This window comes from Trichoplusia ni, chromosome 3 (genome assembly GCF_003590095.1).
Source record: "Trichoplusia ni isolate ovarian cell line Hi5 chromosome 3, tn1, whole genome shotgun sequence".
NCBI lineage: Eukaryota > Metazoa > Arthropoda > Insecta > Lepidoptera > Noctuidae > Trichoplusia > Trichoplusia ni.
The window spans coordinates 10374958-10401539 of NC_039480.1; the positions used below are offsets into that span (position 1 = coordinate 10374958).

Genomic DNA, 26582 nt, shown 5'->3' on the forward strand with positions numbered 1-26582 from the left:
ACCATTAGTTCTCTAGTCTAGACATTTTGTCTTTTATCAAAAAATATGAAGAACCATCACGAATTGTAGAGTTCTAAATAAGTGTCTTCAAATAAAGCTTATTGCTTTGATATTGGCCGTTGATGATGATTTTGTTCTCCTGGTGATGGATATTATTTCAATATGTTGTAATATTTTAATTTAAGAAATAATAAATGAATCTAAATTTTCCATTTTGATCTGCTGATAAAAAGAATACTATTTTTTCATTTGAATATAATTATGCACTTGATTGAATTTTGTCTATTTGTTGCGTTAGTGTAAGTTCCTTTGTGCACGTGTAGCAGCCCCTAACGTGTTGTGTTGTCCGCAGCGTCAGCGGGTGGGCGCGCGCACGGTGGCGGCGGCGGCGGCGCGGCGCGAGCGCGCGCGATTGTAAGCGGTCGCCGACGCCCGAGGAACATGCGCGCAGTCCCTTCGCGCCGCGCAGCAAGACCGCGCGCATCATGTTCAACATGAAGCTCAAGGAGCGCCTCGCGCTCGCCATCAGCGCCTTCCTCGTGCTCTTCACGCTCATGCTGGTCGTGGACCTCCAGATGGACTATGGCCTCTCCATGAACAGGGTGCCCCTGCACGGCCGGGTCAGGATAGGCGACGCAGAAGATAAAGGCCGGTCAGCATACATAGAGTTTCGGAAGCGGTTCCTACAGAAAAGGTTGGTGTTGTGGTTTAGTGGCATTTTCTGAGAATTGTTTTGCTTTTTGTGTGTTATGTGACAACATCTGAATGGAAGAATTTTTTGCGTTGCGAAACCTACAGGCTGGTACGTACAGTGTTTATTTTCTGAATTTTTTGTTTACCTTGTTTTTGAATGAAAATTTCGTTATTTTAAATGTGTTGGAACGTAAAGTACATATTGGTATCACATAGCTTAGATATGAAATGGTGACATTTAGATATAACGTGTAATTTCCACACAGACTTCTCAATCAAAATTTATCTTATCAATTATAACAATGACCCTTTGATTGCGTTGGAAGATGACTTGAGCGCAGTTTGTAGTTACATTATTTACGTAAACTCTATATTTTATTTAAACGGACAAACAAATTTATATTCGTTCTAAAATTGTATTCACTATTATAATAAACTCTTTTATATTTTTGTTTCTGCGTGCACCTGAATTTGAGAGTCCGATCAAAAACCTTCAACATAATAAAGTATTGTATACATTATTTACATTGACTAGGTGCGTAGTATATGTTGTATATTTTTGAGCATTCTATAAGTAAATTATGCGTATTGTTATCTGGTGTTATCGTCGTGTTTACTGGTTTGTCAGCGTCTTTGCAGATAACACAGTTCGGTCGGCGTCGGCAGGAAAATACACGACTTTTAAAAATATATCGATAAATAGAACAATGCCAAATACATAGAATTTAAAATAAATGACTATCAATACAATTTTATTTACAATTACAACTAATTAGTCTAAAAATAGTCTAATAGTACCAACCTAGAGATAAAATTATAGTTAAGTGTAGGTACTATTTTTAACCAAAAAGTATTTAAACTGAATTAAAATTTAAGACTTATGTGACAGTTTCGAAATATCGGCGACTAGCGACAGATTGTCCCTATGTATTACAACTATAATACCATTTATAATATGTAGTATTTAAATGTAAAGTTAATTAGTCACGTAGAATATTAATATAATTAATGGGATCCTAAGAATGAATCCTTTGACTAAGATTGCTATCGTTACTTAATTGGCATTCGAATATTAAGATAGATATCGGTCGGCGTGGTTTTGAACGCCCATCCTAATTTCGACTAATTACAATCATTAATTGACATTAGATACCGACCGGTTGCAAATAGTTCTGCATTGATAATTATAATAAACGTTTTAAAATACTTTAAATAGGTAAAATAATTTAATAATATATGTTTTTAAATAAGAAAAAATAGAGATACGTAGTTATTTATTTGAATTCTTGCATATCTGAATTCACTTCTGTTATTTTCCATAAAAAGTTTCGTATGTTTAATAATTTTAATCTTTGTAATAATGTTTAACAATAACTTTTAAGCCTTAGGCTAAAACCATCGGAATGCTTCACCCTCCCTTGTACTAGGGATGACGAGAATGCGATGCAATCTACCACGACTGTCTCATGAACCATTTCCAAAAAAACATATAAATCTTATGAAAAAAAATATATTCTATTTATATACTTGGACTACAACACTAAATAAAGGTAATAATTGACTACCGGATGTTTTACTAGGTACATGAGACGTGACGATAAAAATAATAATTAATTCACTTATCTCAGTCAGTCGTTACTCATATCACAATAAATTAAATCTGCTTCCTCGAATCTATACGAAATATGCACCATTTCACGAAAAGGCTAATCTGTCTGAAATTGTTGAACTCTGACAGTTGAGGTGGACATTTAAAAGCAATGAATATTGTTTGGTGATTCTCGAATAAGAATATTTTTTTCAATTTACAAATCGAACCAAAAAACCTCTTTTTTATCGTTATTCGTCGAACTATCAATTAGAAAAAAAAACAATATTAAATACAATTACTTTTTTAAAATAGTTCGAAACAAAACTATGTATATCATTTTTATTTTATCCAGATATATGTATACTTGATATAACTATATAAGTCAAACAACGAGGATTCAATTTGTCATGCGAGTATTACTCGTGGCATATTAAACAATTATAAACGCTTATTACACGTAAATACTCTACAATACGCATAAGATTTTATACACTATTAATCTTAATTTTTCCTTTTTAAATAGCCATGATAATTTTAGGGTACCGTACACTATGTGTAAAACAAAATTCGAAAATTATCCTTTCGTTATATCTGTCCGTCAGTCCCCAGGCTGTATCTCATAAACCGTGATAGACAGTGAAAATTTTCCTATACAACATACAACTCAAAATAAAATCAAGTTAAAGCAACGATTGGCGTGATCATAAAATGTTTCTTTCTTTTCTTTTACATCGTAAATTTTCTTAATTGTACAGAACCCTTAGTATCGTGAATACAACTCTCACTTGACCGGTTTCAACTTCAGTGGCCTATTAACATCGCATAATTAGCAGTAAATGCTTGTTTATATTTGATAACGGAGCTTCAGAGTCAATAGGACGTAACTCACGTAGCACATAATACTGATAAGTTTAAATCTATTATTACTGTAGTTAAACAGTTTTTATATACAGTTTAATAGTTAACTGTTGTTACTTTTAACCTTGAACATTAATATGAACTACTTGTATTACAAGAACTAGGTCTACAAGTTGTAGTCAATTTAATAAGGCTTAATTTTTATGATCAACTATCAAATCGCCTTGGCTTTGCTTGGTTGATATTTAATTTATTATTTTTACTTGTCAGTTATTAAATAAGAAATGCATCATTAAACGTACTAAATTTTCTAGTTTAATCTGTATTTTTGTGAAAACTGCATCAAAATTGTTTTAGTGTTTTATGAAGCGTAAACGCAGAACACTACGGAATATTACAGCCAGAAGTTGTATAAGTAAAATGTACTTTAAAACTGCATATTGTAGATTATAAAATATTTACAACGTAATGTATTAAAGTAGAGAATAATTAGGATTTTATCTTAAAACTATATACATTCCCTGATGTGAGCAACAAAACGTAATTTAGTGTAACGAGCAATGGAATTATAATTACGGGAAATCACAATCATTCTCGAGATTATTAATTAAATAGCAATAAACATTTAATTATTGTCTTAAACTAGTTACAGATATAAATAAATTATATTTTCACGAATGCGCTTTAAGTATTTATGCTCCACTTGTTTAGTTACTTAAAGTGGGTAAATAATCTTAAATAAATAAATTACTTATTTTAGTCAACCATTGATTTTTCTCTTCTCTTGATCTTTTGTTATACATCATTTTTTATCTTCTTTTTTTTCATTAAACTGAGTTTTAAGAGGAAAAGACACACCAGTACTGTTTTATGTTTACCGTTTGAGGTATCGAAACGAATGGAGTATTGTAAATAACACCAATGGAAATGATAACTCACTTCTATAGTTTAACATGTACAAAGAAGTACGACTATTTTCATGAAATTTACATTATACTGTATCAATATAATTATTTTCTTGTAATAATCTCTTTCTAATTTGAATATCCGTTCAAGTCGTTGTGTCCGTCAGTGTAGTTTTCGCTTTGTGCAATTTAGTATGTCAGGTTCGTAGCATTTTTTACCCGACATCAAAAAGGACCTCGTCTGTTTTCCATGTTTGTTACCTCTGAACCAGGGACTGGATGTACCGATTTTGGTGAATCTTTTTTCTTTTAACGTGTAGTGTGTTCGTTTATAACTGTCATTTATTGCATACATTTTCATCAAGATCGGCTCTGTACGTGGCGAAATATTGTTAGAACAATATTATCGCATTCGTTTTCTACTAGTTTGTGTAGTTCGGAACATCACAATGAGTTTGATACAAATAGGTTTAATATCATAATTTTTTGGCACAATTATCTTAATGCAAACAGCTCTGGCGTTGTATACATAATGTATCTGTTATCAGCACGTTTAGATGCATGATAACAATATTAGCAATTTGGTCGGTAACATGGTTCAACTTATCAACATAATCGATACAGTTATCAAAAAATTTCTTGCTTAACTCAGTATTATAGGTATTTATATACATACTTAGCCGTATGTAACCATATATGAGGTTCCAGTAGGTACTTTTACGACTGGTATTCCAAAATTTTCGTGTTGTATAGATTTTTTATTGAATGAAACCATATTTTTAATATTAATTAATGCTGACTTAACGCTACATAGGTACTCAGACTACCTTTTTGGGTTAAACACTTTAAGTAAATTAATAATGATTGAGAATATCCAAACATTTTCTTCAGGCTTTAGACCTTTGTTTTTTGTTGTGAGCTGACATGGATTTACTTATACTGAACCTAAATGACAAAATTTCATTAAAAATTAAGTTCTATATCGTGAAACATGTCTATAATTAACAAAGTCGTTTTATGTTGTTAGCAGACACGTCATCTTTAAACACAGAGCCTATGTAGCATCAATGCCTAATCAATTTTATGACTCTTATAATTGGTTGAACTTCGTCAGATAGGTTCAAAGGCTGTATTAATATGATCCTTGACCTTGGGGCCTACTGCCATGTCTTAGAGTATTATTATCGGAGTTGTGGAAGCGTGACAGCATCTACATGCGTATATTTCTGTCTCTCTTCCACACCTTCAATGATATTATTTGAAGAGGTGATTCTCGGCCTACTGCATCAGAAAGTCAAATGAAGATTCAATGTGCATTGTATTCCAAGAATTCATTGACAAACAGTGAATAAAGTTTGTACGACCTGGAGAAATCGTGGTGATTCACTATTTAAATGTTTAGGGTTCTTAAAGGTGGTCTTTAGTCAAATTAGGAAAAGTCAATCGAATGTATAAATTCATGATGGATTCAAAATGCGTAAAACCTTTTTTAAAACAGGCTAGAACTATTTACATTGCTATGACTAAGATGGAAGACAAATATTATTAAGATTGAAGAGATTTGTTATTTATTTTTAATTTTAAGATATTGTTTAATTTCGCAATGCTTTTATAACTTCGAAACTAGGTCGTTTAGCTACTTTTAATAGAGTTATCGTAATTTTCAAGTAGTGCTCAAATAAACTAATCGGACCTATGATGTTTGAGTGTAAGGTACTTGATGCACTCAACCTCTTACCTGTTAAATATGTGTTATAATCCACTTATAACAATATATACATACAATCCTACTTATATTATTAACCCAAAAGATTGTATGTATGGATATTTGTTCGACTTTCACGCACAAACTACTGAACAGATTTAGGCAAAACTTGGTACACACATAGATTATAACCAGAATTAACACCTAAGATAGTTTTTTACCCAATTTTATGTACCCATGGGATCATTTTCGATTGTTAGCGAGCGAACCCGCAGGCAACAGACAGTAAACTATAAACTGGCAGATAGTACCTAAAGAAAAATCAAATTTAAACCTACTATGAACTTAATTAAAGTCATTTGATATAGGTAGTACCGACAGAATCAAAAGTTTAATAACACAATCAGATTCATAAACAGCCTTATCACAGTAATCAGCACCCATTAGGTTTGCACATGCATTAGCTAAGCTTTTCCTAACCTTTGATGGAAATTAATACCTATTATAGGTAAATATAGGTACCAAAGTTGCAATCAACCAAACCCACCGAGCGCAACGAGTCGCGGGTTCGACCCTCGAGTGGGAGATGCATTTGTGTGGTCCACGAATGCCACCTGAGTCTATCAACCAAACCCACTGAGCGCAACGAGTCGCGGATTCGACCCCCGAGTGGGAGAAGCATTTGTGTGGTCCACGAATGCCACCTAAGTCTGGGTGTATTTTTCATTGCGACTTGAATGTTTGCGAAGCTACACAAAGACTAAACTAATTTGTGCGGGAGTCGCTAGTCGTTATTAAACCAATAAAACACATAAAAACTTATTTTTTCTTGTATCTTTGTATTTTGTGAATTAAATTGTTTTTTCACGCTCACTAAGTACTTAAAGATTCCATGTTATACTACGTCACATGTTTGAAAAACCATAATCCTCATCCTCAACATTATTACGCATTAATCTTTAAGTTATTTCCATGTCTAATTCAAAACACCTAAAACGACCTATTAAAAGTTTGACAGCTTTTGTTCAGAAAACAATGTATCAATTAAACGCAGCGGCTGTTTAAATATCAAATTTGAATTAATTCGGTACCCACTGACTTCTGTTCGAATTATCGATCAATAGTTCTAAAATAGGAAAGTTACAATGATACAGAAAACATGTTTATTAATAAATGATCTTCTGACTCGAGTATTTACATAAAACCACGATAATTATTACTGTAAATTTTCTAAAATGATAGTCGAATTAAAACTACTATAAATTAATGTGCAATGCTTTTATAAAAAACTGAAAAAGGAAGAACCAGAATTTCTTATATTCAGTTTCATACAAAAATTATGACGAGTCAGGATTTCGACGAATCAGTAAACGTATCAGAAATTAATTACGTATATTAAAAAAAAAAATTGATATCCACAGTTTACTTCAAATTTATGGGGAATCACTGGATTAAACTAGACACCAAAGTTTTATATTAATATAGTGTTCAATATTCATTAAAGTGATTCGTGTCAACATTAAACAATGATGAAATAAGTAAATCCCACATGGATTTGGATCAGTGTCTGTATTAAGTTTTAAATACCGAATTTTATTTTAATCAACGCAGGTCCTAAATGAAGGACATACTACTTGATAACTAATTAGTACCTACCTCCATGATTTAAGACTCAAATAAACTAGTATTATGAGAAATATTTATAACCCTTAGACATTAATTATTTAACTCGTCGTGTAATTTTATTGCACCTTTAAGTTTATTAATATTACTGGTCATGAGTACTCATTTCCAGATTTTCATTATATAATTGATTCTGAACTCTGATTCTGATTTAACTAACCTATTATTAGTTGACCAGACATATAGTACATATCACCAATCTGTTTAAACTTCTACACAAAACTTGTCACCAAAATTGAGTATCCAGTGAGCGAGTGTCACGGTTTCGATCCCAGCGTAGGACAGGCATTTTTGTAATCTATGTATGCTTGTCTTTAGTCTGAGCGTCTTACTGCAATGTTTGTGCAAACCCTCGAAACACAAGGATATTAAATTTCTTAAAGCTTCCTATATCGGAGTCGTTTATAAAAAGCCTGCTCTTCTCCTCCTATCTCACAAGTTATTCCCATTCTCATTCTTTATTGCGACACAGAAATTCATTTTACAAACTATAAACAAAATTAGAGTACATTACATCCTTTGATATTGGTCACGGCTCTCCTTAATTCGCACATTGCGCATACGCAGCTTTACCTCGATTGACATCGTCACGAAGTTTTGCAACACCGCGTATCACCCGCTGCGGCCCAGGGCCCCGATTCTGCTATTTACAACGGCCGATGAATGAATGAAAATAACACTTTTCGTATGTTCTTAAGCATTTTTCTTACACAATAATTGGAAATCCCGTACGGGAGTGTACACTCAAGGTCAATACAATTAACTTCCAACTATTGGTTTGGCAAAATGATTAAGTGATAATTTCAAATTTAATCGAACTGCCATTCATTCATCGGCCTTTGTAAATAGCAGAATCGGGGCCCAGTACGGTAGCACTCAAGTATTAAGGTTAACTTAATTAACTGCACAGAAATATTTTTAGTGGCCAAGGTAGGTATTTCCATCCTGCGCATTTCTTGGAAGCAGGATATGTTAATCATAATAAATCTTGATTTTTAGGTATGTTTAAAAATTAATGCAAGGTTTATCTTTATAACCGTAATACATAGTACTATAATTAAAAGATTTACTTGCATTCTTTTGTTTAACATTTTTTATTTTGCGCATGCATAATTTTTGAAAATATTTATCAAACAGAAAAGGTCATATTTAGTTACAAAATAATGTAAAGCATCGTAATTTAAAATAATTATTTTGTTTATACACATTTGGGTCCAAGATTCAACTAGAAAAACCGTTGATTTCAACTTGAATTATTTACAATGACAAATCTCAACAAAATATTAAGTACATTTTAAGATCAAGAATTAATTCATACATACAAACTCCCTACCCGCATTAGGATAACCGTTACAACGTATAACCCATATACATATATATGTATTCGTCAACTACCAATAATTTAAATTGCCTCATAGTTCGTACACAATGTGCCGGTTAAGAGATCCCAAAAAAGTTCTAACAATACCATACATCATAATTATATTGCCAAGTCAATAGGCAAATAAAAACTGGCCATATACCGGTAACTGCAGTTACTTTAGAATGACAAATGTAGAGGTTTACCGGTAACCATGGCAACCCTTCAATGGGTCGAGAAGGCATTGCAAGCATCTTGTATTTTTGTCTGACAACTCAGTTTAGAATAAATTGTAAAACAACAATAAAGATTATTCAATCCACATAAATGAAGCAATATTTTATTTATACTGTGTATGTTTGTATGCAATTTTGTACTAAAATTGTTAGCCTTGGTTCGCACTTGAAAAAAAGCGATAATAACGCATTAATCGTCAAATGCTGAAACGTTTAATCAGACGTCACGTTTGATGAAAACTAGCGATAAACTGATCTTTCAGAACATCTTAAAACGTTTATTTTTAATAAACGATGCTTAACAAATATATAACATGATTTTTAAATGACATTTTAGTTTTAGGAATCTAAGGTCATCAGAGATTTTTTCATTCAAAAATTCGTTTACCAGTAGCAAGCCACATTAATTCAGAGTGTCTTCGGCTGTAGGTATATTAACTCGAAAAATACAAAATGGCCGTGGATCTCTAATATATGTATATTAAAGACGATACAACCGTTATATTACAGTATAGGTAACCGAATCAATTATTCTAATATTATTTATTCATTTGTTTTAAATCAATACCCCGTAGCTTTTGAATCCTTAATTTACTCTATCTTGAATGATTGACATAAAGTGGACGCGGTCTCAAATAGAAAAGGTTATCAGCTGATAGTTCTATTAGAAGCTTTAGTGAAACAATAAATTATGTTTTGTGATATTATTTATTAGTTTAGTATCATGAAAGTGAGTTAAATATGACGGTTACAATGATTTTGCTTTTGTCTTTTAATAAGTTGGGTCTATATGAACTGGTTATTAATAACGGTTTTTTTTCATGTTTTGGTTCACAACTGACCACGATCCTCAGATATGAGGGACCGATTAAGAGAGAGAGAGAGGTTCACAACTAGGTGGCAGACAAAAGGACAGACCGCCTTAGTAACAGGATTCCGTATTGACCCATTGGGTATGGCGCTCGAAAAACACTTCGACAATTAGTACCTAATATCCAAATACATAAAAATCATTGGATCAGGAATAACAACACAAATTATGAAACTATCCACATGAACGATTGCTGGCTACACTCCAAAACAAATTATCGATCTCGATTATAACCACATAATATTAATAATCGGACCGACATCCAATCATTGTTTTTCTATTACCATTTTGCGGATGTATAAAAATAAACATGCAATCAATATATTCTAAAACCATGGGTTTATCCTTAATTTAGTTTTTTGGTTGACTCAAGCTATAATTGAGAGGACAATCAGTTTGAAGACGCTGTTCCTCTCATTTAAAGAATAATGTAGAGACAGAGACAGAGAGAAACATTTAAGCTTGTCTTAAAGTTAAGGTGCCTCTTGAGTATAAAGGCGTTATATAGTGCTAATACTTACATTATATTTTAAAAAGTTAGTGAGGGCGTCTCTCCAATGCACAATTAAAATTTTCGAACGTACAACTTTTGCAATAGAAGATTTGTTTTCAGTTTTTGTCACTTACTATGTAAAGTGGAACATATTAATAAGTTTATACTTAAACATAAGATGAAATGAATTAGCTTAAACGAGTAGGTGAAGGAGAAATTTAAGTTTTCACTTCATATTATGCCTTGCCTGTCATGTCCCATCGCGAACGAAACCGTTTTTTTATTTATCATCATGTTAACTTTTGACAAGGTTACTCGTAGAAGCCACTGTTAATTTATCCAAAGTGTTTATTTATTAGCTTTATACAACTGTGGTTTTCACACATTGGTTGAGTAATAGTAATTCTCGGTCATGAAAACGTGAATGTGTTGTTCAATCAAAAATAAATATCTTTATAGAGTTTCACGTATCGTGAATTCTTAAAGAAGCATAAATAAATAATATTTTTTACTCAAATATAAATTATGAATTTATGATTTATGTTACAAATTGTCATTAAACTAATCTATTAAAACAAATTTAAGAAGCATTATTTAAATTGGCCAACTCTACTAAGTAACTAAGCTAGGGGGTATTAGGTTCATAAAGATCATCAATGGCTAGATTTAAAAAGTCTCGTAATGTTGACTAAGTGCAGGACAGGATAAGATAGAAAATGGTTTCTCGAGCTGGTCTGGACTTTGATTGACACAACACATATGACAGGAAAACTCTTAAGCGTATAAGCTTCCGTTTAGATTTCATTTTAAGATACTAAATTCTGTTCTTGCCTTGTTTTCCTTGAAAATTATTGTACCTTATAACTAGATAAAATTTTCCTCTAGTTATTCTCGGTATTTTTGTATGAAGTAATAGATATCTTTGTTTACGCCGTTATCTCTTGTGTACAATGTAACATTTGACCTGATTATCCAAGGCGTATGGTGCACAAATTAATTGGCAATTATATTGTAGTATACCTACGAAAACATTAGTATTAACTCTTAGGGAAATTCCCAAACCCCTAATAGACGATAACAGAATGTATTTTTGCATTGACCTTTGACGTAATGTACTCGTACTTCATACATGTCAGGGGGCCTATCACTGCTAGAGCGCTATCTCGCTCTCACATATGCAATTTAGAGGGAGAAAAAAACCCTCAAAAGTGTGGTATGCAGTGCAATTTTTTTCCCTATAAATTTAAAATATACCTTGATTTAGACAAAATTAAAAGGACAATCGACTCTATCTTAACCTTCGATAATGTTCAACTAGCCGAAAATGTATAAACCATTTTTTGGGAAAGAATAAGTTTAAATGTGAGTTGATAAAGTGGCAAAATTCATAAATGTTTTTACTTGTAATTAAATAGATCATTATCTAAACAAAAAACGCTTTATATTCTAAAAATATGATCAATAGCAATCTACCTAGATAAAAAAAATTATCTTTAGCCTCTTCCGAAATGTGATCGTAAAGTCTTGCATGATACTGGAACTCTATCTCTTTATATAACCCCTTGGTAAGTCAAATCGTGGAAAAATCATAAATTGAGGTTATACAACTATGTACGTACATCGTAAGGCTACACCCCTTCACGACTGTTTTCCCTGTAGGGCCTGCAAAGGTGTAATGTTTTATTGTCGTTGAGAGTTTTCCTCATGTATTTTTTTTATTTGATTCCGTATTATATAGACTGTTCACCACTACTTGGCAGCCAATTGGATTTCAATCTCTTCTTATTCTTATTGTTTAGTTGTCAAAGTTTAAGCCCGTAGGCAATAAATGCAAATTGCAATAAACTGCCATTTGTAAAATGCTACAGAAACATGTTGTGTGTCACATTTTATTCATGAAAATACAGTATTAACCTACAGATCAAATCTCTTCGGCAAAATTTAAACGATTTTAAAATGGCGCCTAAAACATACCAAAACGGTTAATAATTGCGGTAAAATACCTCCAAGTTACGTACATAAGCAGTCTTTATTGATTGCAATTTCTACTGTGTTGTCGAACAACGAGTTCGTAATGATTACATCTGTAAACAATCGCCGCCCACGATAGCGCAAACACTTGAAGTAACGTAATTGAGTGATTTGGGCCGGACTCGAACCTTAATACTTTCGAGTGACCGAAACAATAGACCTACATTTTCAAGTGTGTAATATTCATCATACATTTTATTGTGGTGACGCGATGAATGAGACTCGCGTTCCCATACTTTTCTGTTTATTTATTACAGCGAAATGTAGCCAATGACAACATTCTTAGATGAACGGACTACTCAAAATATTAAAAAAAATTAAGTTGTTCCACATGTGTTTTATATCTAACTTTAGTTGCATATCTAAGATCGTATGTGAAACTACCGTCGCGTGAGGGGTTAAGTGCGTACAAATTAGTTACAAGAGACCTTGCCCTTAACTAAATACCTCTGGTAACGTAATCGCATTCATAACAGTCGGAATGCATCTTAAGGTAATACATAATTTATAATGCCACGCTAATATTTGCTCCGTGTTAGGAAGGAGGCCACACCAATAACAGGCTCGTGTTTAGAATGCAAACGATCTTTATTTGGTGAGAGGTGCACCTTAAAGGAGTCTGCCCACTACACCGTGCCATACCATGACCGTGCTATGAACGGGTCAGGAAAAAAAATATTCTCTGTATTAAAAAGTAAGCGACCATGCCCACTAGCCCGTGCCGTGACCGACCAGCATCGTCGCCTTTTTAATACTGACGATACACGTTCATGGTACGGTCATGGTATGGAACGGTGTAGTGGACAGTCGCCTTAAATCGAGCGGTGATACTTTTTGGAACTGCGAAGTGTAGTAGCCTTGATTGTTACCTGCGCGGAATACACAGGGTTGATAACGTTTAAAAGAACAATATTCTGTGGACAGGTATTAGTAAATTATCCATGAATTTTTACTGCATTTGGTAACAGCAAATTATGGCTTATTAGTTCCGGTTGTCAACTCAAGCGGTTTTAAAATGCTTATTTAGTGTCGACTTATCTCGGTAACTAGAATGTACAGATTTGATTAGCTGGTTACCGACGACGAGAAAATTTCATTTGCTTAGTTTTTTTTTTGTCAATGGCTTTACATATTTTTCGTTCTTCACTCTTGGATGTAAGGATATTCGAATTTGCTTAGATTTTGATAAGTGTTTGAGAATAATACACCACAAGTTACATATTATAATAGCGTAGTTTTAAAAGGCATATGTCAAGCAGTACATTGCTGAAGGCTGATGATAGCTGTTTAGCCTATTATTAAGTGTTTCTCATGTGTTGTACAAACCAATTCTTATCAATAAGCTAGGGTTATTTTTAAAGGACTTATAAAGGCGAAACGTATTCTATAAACAAAATGCTATGACGCTTGCAGTGCTGTCAGTCAACGCCCGCTGGGGTATGTCAGTCAATGTGAGAAATATATGGCATTCGATGTGCCCTCCATGCACTAGTAGGTCAATCAAAACGTGACGAATAGCTCACTGTCACCGATCACAATACCACGCCATGCCTTCACATATTCATATTTGTCTGAGAAAACAAAATTATGAAAAAAAAAACTTTTGGAAATATCCATTATTTTTTTCTTATTGAGAGTACATGGCGTTGTGTGAATGATCTGTGTGTTGAATTTTTAAAATTATGATAATAGAAACGCTAAAAGGATGTGGAAGAGACGTTTTGCTCAGTAAGAAAATATTATATAGGCTAGGATAAAAAGAACTATTTAAAATCTTTGACATATTATCATGAAATAAGTTGCCAATTTCTTGTGGACTAATATAAAGGTTGCAATGTTTAGCAACACTATTGAATTGAATACTTGAACACTCCATATACTATTGAATTGGCTATTCAATAGTATATGGAGTACGACCCTGTATACATTCCTTTCAGCGCCATGCGTGCGTGATTAATATCAGGTAAATATTTATTTGATTGAGTAAGTTTTGCCTTTAAGTATTTTTTCTAAATCCCTTTAGTCAGGATTCGGCTTCGTTTATTCTTGAATAATATTTTATAAAAATCATTTAAGATTAAGAATTAATTATTACAAAGTATTATAATAATCTTTATTATTTTCGAAGAAAAAGATAATTTATAATCTTAGCCCCGACTACATTTTATACTTGGCAATTTTTACTTCAAAATGTTTTACTTTTTTTTGGACATTCAGTAAAGCTGTCCTTTTTTCGACAATATCGAAGTATCACAAAGACCCACAATCAAAGCATTATATTTTAATTGCCTCTAGAGTAAATTACTCTTAACGGTATTACAGCTTCCTAACAACGGCAGAATTCCTAAATAGACAAGACGAAAACCTTTTAATTATTTACCTCTCAAATTGATAAGTATATTAGGTTAACAATACTCAAATACATTATTATTAAAACAAATCTTCGTTTCAAAGGACACTCGTTGTTGTTTAAAATGCTATTTAATTGTGTTCCGATAAAAGCCTTTCTTTAAATCTGAACGAGTACTTGTTAATAGAGTTGAAAATGAAATATTAAATGATAGCTTATTGAGCACTAAGATGGTCAAGAACTGATTTTTAAGCACGGACTTCATTTGTTTTCAGTCATCGATATATGTGTTCAAATGTAAAAAGATTGGCTAAAATAAACAGATTAATAAAAGGTTAAAAGGATTACATGAAAGTGTTTAAGCTATAGCCGTCATTAAAAGAGTTACATAGTTTCAGTAGATTGCAATATTGTTCTCTAGCTTAACCAGTTGTAGCAGTTGTTTATTAATTTTTAATCTCTGTTATTCTTACGCCGGCCTGGCGTCAGGCTTGGCTGGCAACAAACCTTATCAAAATTAAACCTTTCGCGTAATAATTTCAATCAATAAAAAGCTGACATCTGGCGAGAAATTTCAAAAACATTTAGGAAATCTTTTCATTTATTTGAAGGGCAGTTAAGAAAACTTTTAGTTGAATAGTAATAAACAATTTTTGCGTTTTTTATACACTTGAGCTTTTGTACACACCAGCTTGAAGACATCGCAACGTTAATCGAAGATCATGTTTTTAATTTCAAACTCTTTTTTCGTCGTTTTCGTCACCAGTAATGGCAGCAATGGATCTCGGGAGTACGAGCAATCTGCCCCCAGTGAGACGAGCGGAGGGGGCGCGGACGCCGAGCCCCGAACCCCATCACCCCCCACGGACCACTACGAGGACCTGCAGAAGATCATCTTCGCCCAGCTGCAGGGCAAGGCCGAGGATCATTCCGTGGTTATACCCCCGCATCGGGACCTAAACGTGCTAAGGCCTGAAAATCCGACGATTGGTGAAATGGAAGACTTAGAACCTAGGTATGCTATGAAGGTTTTTTCTATAATCTTCTATGTATAATAGTCTTTAGTTCTGTCTAACAGAGGGGCCTAGATTAAGTAATTAATTTTGAGACTGACGTACGTAACAGCTAAGCTCCGTTATCATCCGTTTTGTCACAAAGTTGTTATAATTGTTATATTCCAAGATCGTCAATGTGCCTATTATGTACAAACAGGTTTACGACCTGTCAACAAAGATTAGATAAACATTTAGTGTAAATACATAAACACGTGTGAAGATAACGACTTTTGTATTTTAATGTTTATGAAAATTCACCAAATCTATTCAAACGGGTTTATTATACCATGTCTGTTTGTTGTCTTTAATATACTCAGAAAATCAATTATTCTAATATTTTTATGCTCCAATATTGTGCGCCGTCGAAAATCCAAAATAAAACGAATATTCAGTCCGCTAAGAAGTATTAATTAAAACGTTCTGCGAAAAACGACGCGAAAAGGACATTACAAGGAAAATTCTCTAAAGTTGCCGACAGCTGACATCCACAAGTACGATTTATGTAGCACGCCGCGAGTCGCCAAATTAAATTGTTAGTTACTTCGTTATTACCGCAATTAAACTTTGATAACACGAACATTGCTGGAACAACTGTTTACCCATTTCCGGGGGCTTTGGGCCCCAAATGTGCCTCAGAGCGACATTGTAATGTTCTATGTAACATGCCACGGAGCTCGTTCTAAAGACGATAGCTTTTCATCTAGCACGAATGCCCCCGCAGACCACTGAAGTATGCATCAAAATCAAACAGGTAGGTCGCGGCCGGCCTCCACTGCTTCAGGTAATTTCTCCAAAGCAAATATTAGGCCAAATCTCATAGGGCGCCGTCAAGGCAATGAAAAGAATATTGCATTCCGTTCGTGTTTAGGTACACTATCAACAGAATTTCTTTTGATACAAGACTATAAAAAAGGATCATATCATACTTTCAGCGCAGAATGATTCTATAATATGAAACAGACAAGCGACCTTTCTTTATCTTGTGAGGCAAATTTCACAAGACCTACAAGGAATCTTATTTAAAATCCAGTTACGGGGTCCCGCCGAGATAGGCGCGGGTCTCTGACAATAAAACTAAATGGAATGAATGCCTGATGGCTTCCTTAAAACGACGCTCGTGATATGACGGGACCTGTTATGACCAAATTCATGTATCATGAAGAAAGGGTTGCTTTGATACATGGAAAAATTGGGCCTAATTTTTTCCAAAATTGGTGTAATCTACGTAAATATGGAAGACGATGAAGTTCATTGTTTAACACGATCACATTTTCCTTTGTTATGAAATTTTTATGCTTTCGGTCGTCGTCGGTATAATAAGCTCAAATAAAATGGCAAAGTAAATAGGGCCTCGTGTTCGTTTACAATCCTGAATGTCCAGCCGTCGAGAGTCGGAACAATCGAGTTTTTTGAATTCCCACTCGACGTCAGCCCAATTCACACCGAAAGAGAGTCAATAAATTTTAGAATAGCTGCCGGCTTGATTTCTAAATGCAGGTTATCGGAGCATGCCACAAATCGAAAACGTTACACGTACGCTCCTTAGTATTCAGTTCCGTGCTGCGTCGTGTCGCCCGGAGTCTCACACCTACCGCTAGTAGGCAAATCACGTCCACTTATGTGTTCCACGCAGCCAAAACCAACATCGCCGCCATCGGAAAATCTTCCATGTAAATCTTGACGTTAACGACCAGGTTTACGGGCGTGTGCGAAAAATTCAAAGTACCTCCAACAATGACGAACTACGCATCGGTGTTGTCTTTCATGTCACTAGGTTATTTCCGTGATAGAAACTCTAGTCAGTTTCTTGCATAGCAAAATACTCCGCGATCTTTTATAAATAATTATTATGAGTCAATCTCCGTGAACACAACAGATAATTGTAATGATAGAATAATAATACCAATTAATTTCTATTGCAGCATAAACGCTTCTAATTTGGAAAGGTTCCAACTGAAGATAGCTCAACACGAGTTGTATGAGGATGGGGAGCCCCTCGTTGACGCGCTTATCAAAGATATGGCCACCTCCACCATCCTACATGTAGGTAAGTTTACATAACACATTACCTCTTATAACTTCATATAGTAAATTTGACGTTTGATTTCTATTATTTTAAAGCACTTGTGAGGTGAGGTATTTTTTGGATTACAGTTTTGAAGAGTGGCGATATGTATGATAGACTGTTATTGCAACTGTAGACACCCATTTGTTATCTACATATTTTGGTTACGACATTTATTAATAATACATAAGTAATTAAGGTGATATAATTCGACATTCGACTTATCTAAAATCGATTCAAATATTGAGTAGGCCCTGATCTCAATTTAAGTATGTATTGCTATAAAATATTCAGTGGCCGGTTGATCGGACTTAGAAAAGCAATTACGTTTAGACAGACAACCTTTATCGGTCTCCCACCCTATAACACTGCACATTCGCTATAAACGGGTCTATTTATTTCCAGTCCTATCGTGTTCCAATTAATCTTTATGATATGCTTGAGGAAAATAACTTGTTTTTTGAAGAAAAAATATTCGGCCATATTGGTAGTTAATTAATGTTATTACTTTCATATTTATAAGACAAAATAGTTCCGAAAAGTGCTGGATTAATTTTTAAAGCTTTCTATGAGAGCATAATTTAAAATTATCGACATAGCCTACCATCTATCTTGCTAAGAGCTTTATGAATATTCCGTTAATAAGGAGTTCTGAAAGAAAGGGACCATATTTAGTTAATACCGAGAGCACCTAGTTTCTAAAAAATCTTGCATAGAATAAAATATTTCAGTTTATATTTGCATACATAAAAGCTGAGGCAGGTGGGTATGTATATTAAATGAAGGCGGGTCTGCAATCAGTGGCGGGGTTAGCGGTTCGTCGGACAATAGTGCCACAACAATCTCGCCCTTTACTTCGAATTGGACTTAAATATTTAAACCACTTAAATGGATTTCATTGTTGATCCGACTTTATCGTACATATTACAAAATTTATTTTTAGTTTGCTCCCCTTCTTGAGGCGACATTCTAATATCATCTAAATTACTGATCGTAGTACTAAATTTGTACTCTGGAACTCGATTATAATTTAATCTAATATTGTTTTGTTTGTTGACAGAGCAAAAAGAGGGAGGCACACAGTTGAAGCTTATAATTGACTACCCTAATGGCGTCCAAGCCCTGTTCAAGCCGATGAGGTAAGTGCGACCGCTATCGCGTCCATAATTTATAGTTCTGGCTCGAGTGTCCGTCCATCATCTGTCATGTCTTTCACAGATACGTAAGTTTTATTTTGTTTGGTAAACAAGCGGGTTGAGCCTTAGTTTGAAGTGTCCATGCATGCTCCTGAAGGAGTTGTGCCAACTTTCCTGTCACCTTGTTGTGTGTTGGTTCTATTCAGAAAACTTCGAGAATGTTCATTCGTGCGATCGGCTTAGCGGCTTGCCCACACTGTTCTCAACTACAAGTGCTATTGAAGTAGTGAGTTCGCCAAGTTCTGTTACTTTGGTACCATTGTTAAAGTTGATTGTGTTTTCTATTCAATACCATGAGCACATCTTACATTTATTTATGAAAGCTTTTAGACCTAACTGTTGCAGTGAACTTATGTAAAGTCTCCTTAAGAACCTCTGTGGAGGGGTTTCAATATTTCACTCAAGTGTATAGATACCAGGCTACATTGCATATTCAATATTCTGTTATCTGATACAATTTTTGGAGTGACAAAGAATACAAAGAGCATTCCCAAAAATGTACTCGCGGGAGTTGTCCGGAACTCCCGGCAGACTTGTATATCGAGTATCAGACGTCTTAGCACTTCACTTCTATTTTAAAAATATAAATTGCCATTTTAGATAAAAACAAAAAACATTAAAAGGAACGAAGTTGACGTTTATTGAGTTACATTTAATACCCATTTTTCTTGAAACTTAATAGATTTGAACAGCGCTAAAAACTAAACAACATAAATTATTCAGTCCTGAAATACTTGAACATAGGCGGCGAACTAACTTTTCTAGCGGACTGGATAACTTTTCTAGGAAAATTATAGACTCAAGGGGTTACCCCGACGACATATCAAGGGGCCCTCGTGGATCTTTCACGTTTCGCAGGGGTGCTATAAATTACGCGGCAGTCGGTACTAACCCTTCCCTGTACGAGTATCTATTAGTTTTATCACCTTGACTGTCACTTCTCTACGAGACATTTTTATCGGTAATCTAAATTATTCCAGACAGTCTCGAATAAAGTAGGAAATTAGTAAAAAAAACGCATGTCGGAAAGGTAAAGAGGGCAGAATGCAAAACATTTGTTAGTAGCCTTTTTAAATTGTACTATCTCACTTACGAGTCGCAGCGAGGACAATAAATCGGAAGACAGTCGGTGCAGTATATTCCCGGGATTGCTCCTATCTAACCAGATTCACGATTTAAGAGCCACTTTAATCGTTTTGTTTCCGAGAAATTGATTAAGCACCCACATTCGACTCATTAGCCACTAAAAGAAATTATACCTCCATTTGTTACTGCGAATGAGTAATTTTTCGACTTTAGTAGGTAATTTAACATTTTTCGACGTTATAAATTTATTTTAAAGGACAGGGGTCCCTTATCTTCGGTAGTCGATATTTGATATTTCTCTTTAATGGATTTATATTACTCGGTTTCAATTTACGTTTTGAATAAGTACCTGCCAAGAATTTGGTGGAATTATGTTAAAATTGTGATCTGCTGTTTTATTCTTTTCAGTATTTGCCTCATTGTTTCCTTCAAGTGCTTGTACTTTTGTTTCTTCTGAGAATAAATAGCATGGAGTATTGATGGATCCTTTTTATTCTTCTGTTTTTTTTTTTAATTTTGTCATTGAATGTTGAAATTTCAATGGTTACTCGTTTCTGGCCTATCCTGCACATTGAGGCATGTAGATAGTCATCAACGGCCGCTGAAGGAGGGAGTCGGGCCAGCTCCGTGCTTTATCTATGCAAATCGTCTTAACCGGCGCTCTATAATATTTCTATACGAACATTTAATATGAAATCGACTGTTACCTTACCAGTACTTAAGTGTTTCAGAACTGATTTACATTTTTGTTTACAGATTCTCACGGGAAGTTCAAACGTTACCGAATCACTTTTATTTTTCTGATTACGAGCGTCATAACGCAGAAATAGCTGCGTTCCATCTAGACAGGTATGTTGTCATTGCTATGAGTAATATATTCGTAATTATTTAAAGGTTCTTCACATAAATTTGTTTCATTGACTCATTAATGATGGGTACCTAGTCGTATGCGTGGAATCTTAATAATACGTAAATTATATAAATATTTCCTTTGCAAATTTTAAAGATATCTTATGGAACGACAAAATGTATTTAACCTTAGTTTTGATAATATTCTAAATAAATGCTTATGAAGAATACGTGTAATCTTATGTACTGGGTATCTTGAATAAAACATCCAACAAAAACCAGGTCTGCCTCCTAAATGTTTTCAAAGCCAAATCAACTAAATAGGTAAAGAGCAGAACAAGAATAGAGGTGACATCTAATCTAAATCACATGTTATCCAGGATACTGGGCTTCCGGCGCGCAATGCCAGTCGTGGGCCGAGTCCTCAATATGACGACAGAGATCTACGATGTGACTGAAGGTGACATCCTTAAGACGTTCTTCGTGTCGCCGGCGAACAACTTCTGTTTCCACGGAAAGTGTTCCTACTATTGTGACACTGGACACGCCATTTGTGGCAACCCTGACATGCTCGAAGGAAGCTTCGCCGCATTCTTGCCGTCTTCCGATATAGCTGAAAGAAAGGTGAGTTACGTATGTTGGTGATATATCTAATTTCGATGATTATCGCGAAGCATATTTACGTTACGAAAGAAAAACACTAGATTCTTAATTATCACGGAAAAGAAAAGAAAATGAAAGTTACTGTTTTTTGTTAGCTGTTTAACATATTTACTCGGCGTTAGACAACTTATCAAATGTAACACTGCCAATTATTGTGTAGTTACGTTGGCGTCGTAATGCACCGCTCGTAATACCAAGTTTCTCGCTATTGCCGCGCTCGTTTTGTACGGGCGATCGAATCCTTGTTTACAACTACATACATATTCGAAGTAAACGAATGACGATTGAAGTTTCTCATTTACTGCCTTTCATTGAATTGCATTTGTTAAAGTTTCTTGAAATCGAACTCGGTAACAATCACGCTTACAATGGACAGATTGGTTTTGAACTAGAATATTCTGATGTCTCTCAGTTTTGAAGGGGTTTATGAAAAGTGTTCATTAACCTCAAACTATCCTAAAAAGGGAAGTATTATTATGAAGTTATTTTAGTGTTTTGGGTACAACATAATAACGTGTTAACTCAACACGTTAGGAGGGTTGATACCGGGCCTTTGTAACATATAAAGGAAGGGTTTATTATACGTCTAGCCAGTTACTGTCCCACTGCAGGGCAAGGCCCTATTTCCAAGTAAAAAGAATGAGCAATTTATAAACGCTTGCGTAGTACCTAGATTTTCTTGCAATATTTTTTCGTCCTGAACTTTTCAAACTTTTTTAAATGTTTATGACATAATTTTCATTTCATACTATTTTGCATCTGATTACAATTTCTGCTACTATTTGCACTTGCAACATTTATATCATATTGAAGTTAGTTTGGTGTGTGGGTGTAAGAATAATTTATTAGCTACTGTAGAGCAGTGTCTCGTATAAAGCATAATCGACACGACCAGCCTTGGTATTTGACTTCACTTCATTTGCGTTCAGGTACTTAGCTAGTGATGTCCTTGTTACATTTTGATCTAGATTCTTAACAAATATCGATATCGTAATTAAGGAAAAAAACATACCGCATAAAATTTTCTATATTATTTTTAGTTTCTTAATACCATTTTTATTGTTAAGTTATTCCTACCGTTATTTTTATCATCACAAAAATTAAGGCAGTCCAGTTACTTTTACAACCAACGTGCAAAAAGGTAGTGAACCAATTATTGACAAACTCTTTCGTTTGTTTCTTTGTGATTTCAGAGGAAAGATATATAATATGGATATTTCATGTAGAGTTTTTATCGACAGGTATGGCGGCATCCTTGGAGACGATCCTACCACAAGAGAAGAAAAGCACAGTGGGAGCTCCAATCTGACTACTGTGATACGGTAAGCTTGCTACTCTCACTTTTATATCAATTATAAGTTTGTAGGTACCCATAGGAAAGGATTCATAAAAAACATTATTTAAATGCAATAAGGAAAGTGCTAAGATTACAGTCAGCACTAGTCAGCAGTTTTTACCCCCTACTAATATAAATACTATATCTGTTTTATTAACGTATTACTCATGTGTTTTCATACTTTCATTATTGATTATTATGATTTCATTAGAAACGCTTTTTCAATGAAACGTCTTAGGATAATATACACTTATTGAAATGAGCGAAATTATAATCATTTTGTAGGTCCGTACAACCCCACCGTATGACTCCGGGCGTCGAATGCTTGACCTCATGGACATGTCAATTTTCGACTTCCTCACAGGCAATATGGACAGACATCATTATGAAACATTTAAGTAAGTAAACCTCATTAGCTAACAACCTTATTTAAGAATAATATCGCCATTAGACATCTTGTCGTATTTTGTCTTTTTCAAGAGGAATTTAAAGACATAACGTCACTTAGCAACTGTTATGTTCTTGCACACAACTAAAGTTGTGTATAGTATTTTTAGATTGCGATCTCGTACAGACAACACAAACAATGTAGAAAAATATGGTCTGGCAATTTGCACGCTTATTTTATATGGAAGAAGGCATTATGTAGTCCGATATTCAAGGTGAAAATTGGCTATGGTATAAGTAAATGTAAAGCAACACCTGATGCAACCGATGTGTCTTTAGTGACAAAATATAAGCCACTACTTTATGCTGCATACATTTGGACTGTATTATAATTATTTCAACCCACTTGAAATTTGATCAGCTATATCCAACTGTCGGACTTAATAAATTCTTGACCAAACTGGACAAATCAAGTATTTGTAGTTAAAATATGCGCTGTCTTTGTAATGCAACATTTCAAGTTTTAAAGTCTACGTTTAAATCAAGCCTGAATATTAATGAGTTTAAATTATACAGAATGTTTGGGAATGAGACGTTCACGCTGCATCTGGATCAAGGGCGTGCGTTCGGCAAGGCGTTCCACGACGAACTGAGCATCTTAGCTCCCGTGTTGCAGTGCTGCCTCGTCAGGCACACTACCCTCACAGCGTTACTTAAGTAAGATCATTATACTATACATTGATTCAATTTTAAGGGAAATTTTCATTAATTGTTTTTGACTAATAAAAAAAATGAATTTTCACAGGTTCCAAAATGGCGATCCTTTATCAAAACTCCTACGTGAGTCATTGAAATCAGATCCAGTGAACCCTATTCTGTGGGAGCCGCACCTCGCCGCCCTCGACCGGCGCATCGTGACTGTTCTCGATGCTATCAGAAAGTGCGTCAACAAAGTCGAGGCTCCCCTTCAGAACGAGATCAACGATTTTGTATGACCGCTCTCACTCCGAATTAAATGCGACGGGACTCTAAGGAATGGTCTCACGAGTTGAAGTGTCTATGTGATATAAGATTGTACGGACAATGACAAGGGATGGTGCAATCAGTGAAAATGACTTGCTAGTCGAACTCTCTCATAATCCGTGACTTAAGACAAACTTAGATGTAAGAACAGTTGTAATCAATGCAAAACGTATCGTTATCAGCCTGCTCTTTGGTTCTGTCTACAAGACTTTTATTAGACGTAAGATTTTAGTGCCAAAGATTGTCCAAATGAATTTGTGAGATATACAGAATATTTTTAGAACCATTCCACTGGATTTTGATAAGCCATTGTATGCCAAATATATAGAGGAATTGTGAATTCACATTGCTTACCAGATTGGCGATAATCTGTTTGAAATTTAACAGTATTGATGAGTTAGTGTACGTAGATAATAATAGATTTTATTTGTTCTTTCTGTATATTTTGGATATTATAATAATGAGTATTTCTGAGCTCAGTTGAGACTTATGTAGGAGGGTGTGCAATGTTACTGTACATAATATTAGTGAAATGCAGTTTAATGTTAAGTTTAATTGTTAGATCACTGCTACTACTACTTGTTGTGAACTCTGTTACCATAGCTGAAGGCTCAAGATGAGACATATCATAAGCTCCGTGTGATAAGCACAGACGTCGTCTGATTCTATTTTGTTAAGTTTTTTATTTGAGGCTATTAATCAATGCAATCGTACATCCTTTTCAATTTTGTACTACTAACTAATAAGTTTCATACTAAAATATTGCTCGTAGCCGATCTCATGTTTCATAATTTCACCTAATAGCTATCATTTCATTAACGTAAAATATATCTTACTTATGTACTAACTATTTTCAGTTGCAAAAATATAAATTTAAATGTTACGTAGATTTGCTTACTGAGTTGCTCTTTCCTTGATTAAGTAGTCTGTTAGTTAATTTGAATCTGATAGTAATGATTACTATATTGGCAGTTAAGATGACCTATATTTATTTTTATTGTGGTTTTAGTATAAATTAGTGTGTAATTGTTAAGGGGGTGTGACTGTTATATATATCGGGGGATCGAGGAGTCGACTTGCCAAAGACGTACCTAAAAATTATGTAAAAAATGTATTGTATAGCAAAATGAGATGCTTGAATGTATGTATCTGTTGATTGTTTATAAATTAAAACGGTTAAATGATTCGAATGGCTGGCTTTTATTTCATTTTTTTCACTGACTTACTATACAATAAGACGGAATTTCACATCACACTTAATACAGACATGATTATATAATTTAAGTGTTTAAAAAGAACACAATTTAATATCTACATACCGACATTACCACAGAAACCAAACCCGCTAACCTCGGAACGACAAAACGAAACCAAATTATAAACATGTAAAATATGAAAGAAAATCTCGGGTCAGCGTTTCTCGCTGGCTCATAAAGATCACATAAAACTGGAGACACAGATACGTCGGCCCCTATAAAAACTGGAATATGAATAGTACGGATATTTGATACAAGGTTTTATGACTTTACGGCAGTTTGTTGTTTATTAAATGTCTATCCGAGTATCTTTGAAAATGTGATCTCTTATCGTCATTGCATCATTATGGACCTATTAAGTTTGGTCTTGGATTTTATACGTTGAAAAAAAAATGTGGGGGTTAGGTAAATTGTATTTCAGGTGTAATTTATTTCTGCTTTATTTGCACCTGTGTTGGGTAAGTATCGTCATAATAATCATCGTTAGATAGATTGAACCTGTTACATTGTAGAAATTTGAATTAAGAAGTCCGTAAGATGGAGGGAGAGTGGGTGAGTTTAATATAAAAATATTTTATACATTTTGAACTCCAACTGGCTTCTAAGATTTTCTACTGATATAATCATTATAATTTTTAAATTGATATTTTAATTTTTATTTTGCTATGAAATTGCTGACTATGAAAAATTATTATCAATTCTTCTATCCAAAATGTTTGGCACTTTACCTCCGAACCAAATTTTTCTGAAATTTGCTAAACTATTTGAGCGTGAAAAAGTAACATTCACACACAAACTTTCATCTTCGTAATATTATTGTGTCATTTCGATATATTGACTTGTTAGCGCGGAGCATATGTTTGCCAGCTAATGACCGCAAACTTTCTGCT

The 26582-nt window shown here is 34.2% G+C and overlaps 1 protein-coding gene across 1 annotated transcript; it reads left to right on the forward strand.

Annotated features, from left to right (window-relative positions):
* Positions 1 to 352: 352 nt before the first annotated feature.
* LOC113491862 (extracellular serine/threonine protein CG31145) lies at positions 353 to 25626 on the forward strand. The gene is made up of 10 exons (XM_026869050.1): positions 353 to 694; positions 15543 to 15791; positions 17754 to 17878; positions 18957 to 19035; positions 20935 to 21027; positions 21408 to 21651; positions 22932 to 23012; positions 23312 to 23424; positions 23990 to 24130; positions 24219 to 25626. The coding sequence occupies exons 1-10, from the start codon at positions 486 to 488 to the stop codon at positions 24406 to 24408; spliced, it is 1524 nt and encodes a 507-aa protein (XP_026724851.1). The 5' UTR covers positions 353 to 485; the 3' UTR covers positions 24409 to 25626.
* Positions 25627 to 26582: the final 956 nt, after the last annotated feature.

Excerpts from the sequence above, each read along its gene's own strand:
- LOC113491862 (XM_026869050.1), top strand. The coding sequence starts at position 486 with ATGTTCAACATGAAGCTCAAGGAGCGCCTCGCGCTCGCCATCAGCGCC. Across the intron at positions 17,879-18,956 it reads CTCCACCATCCTACATGTAG|AGCAAAAAGAGGGAGGCACA; the intron begins GTAAGTTTACAT and ends GTTTGTTGACAG. Across the intron at positions 24,131-24,218 it reads ACCCTCACAGCGTTACTTAA|GTTCCAAAATGGCGATCCTT; the intron begins GTAAGATCATTA and ends GAATTTTCACAG.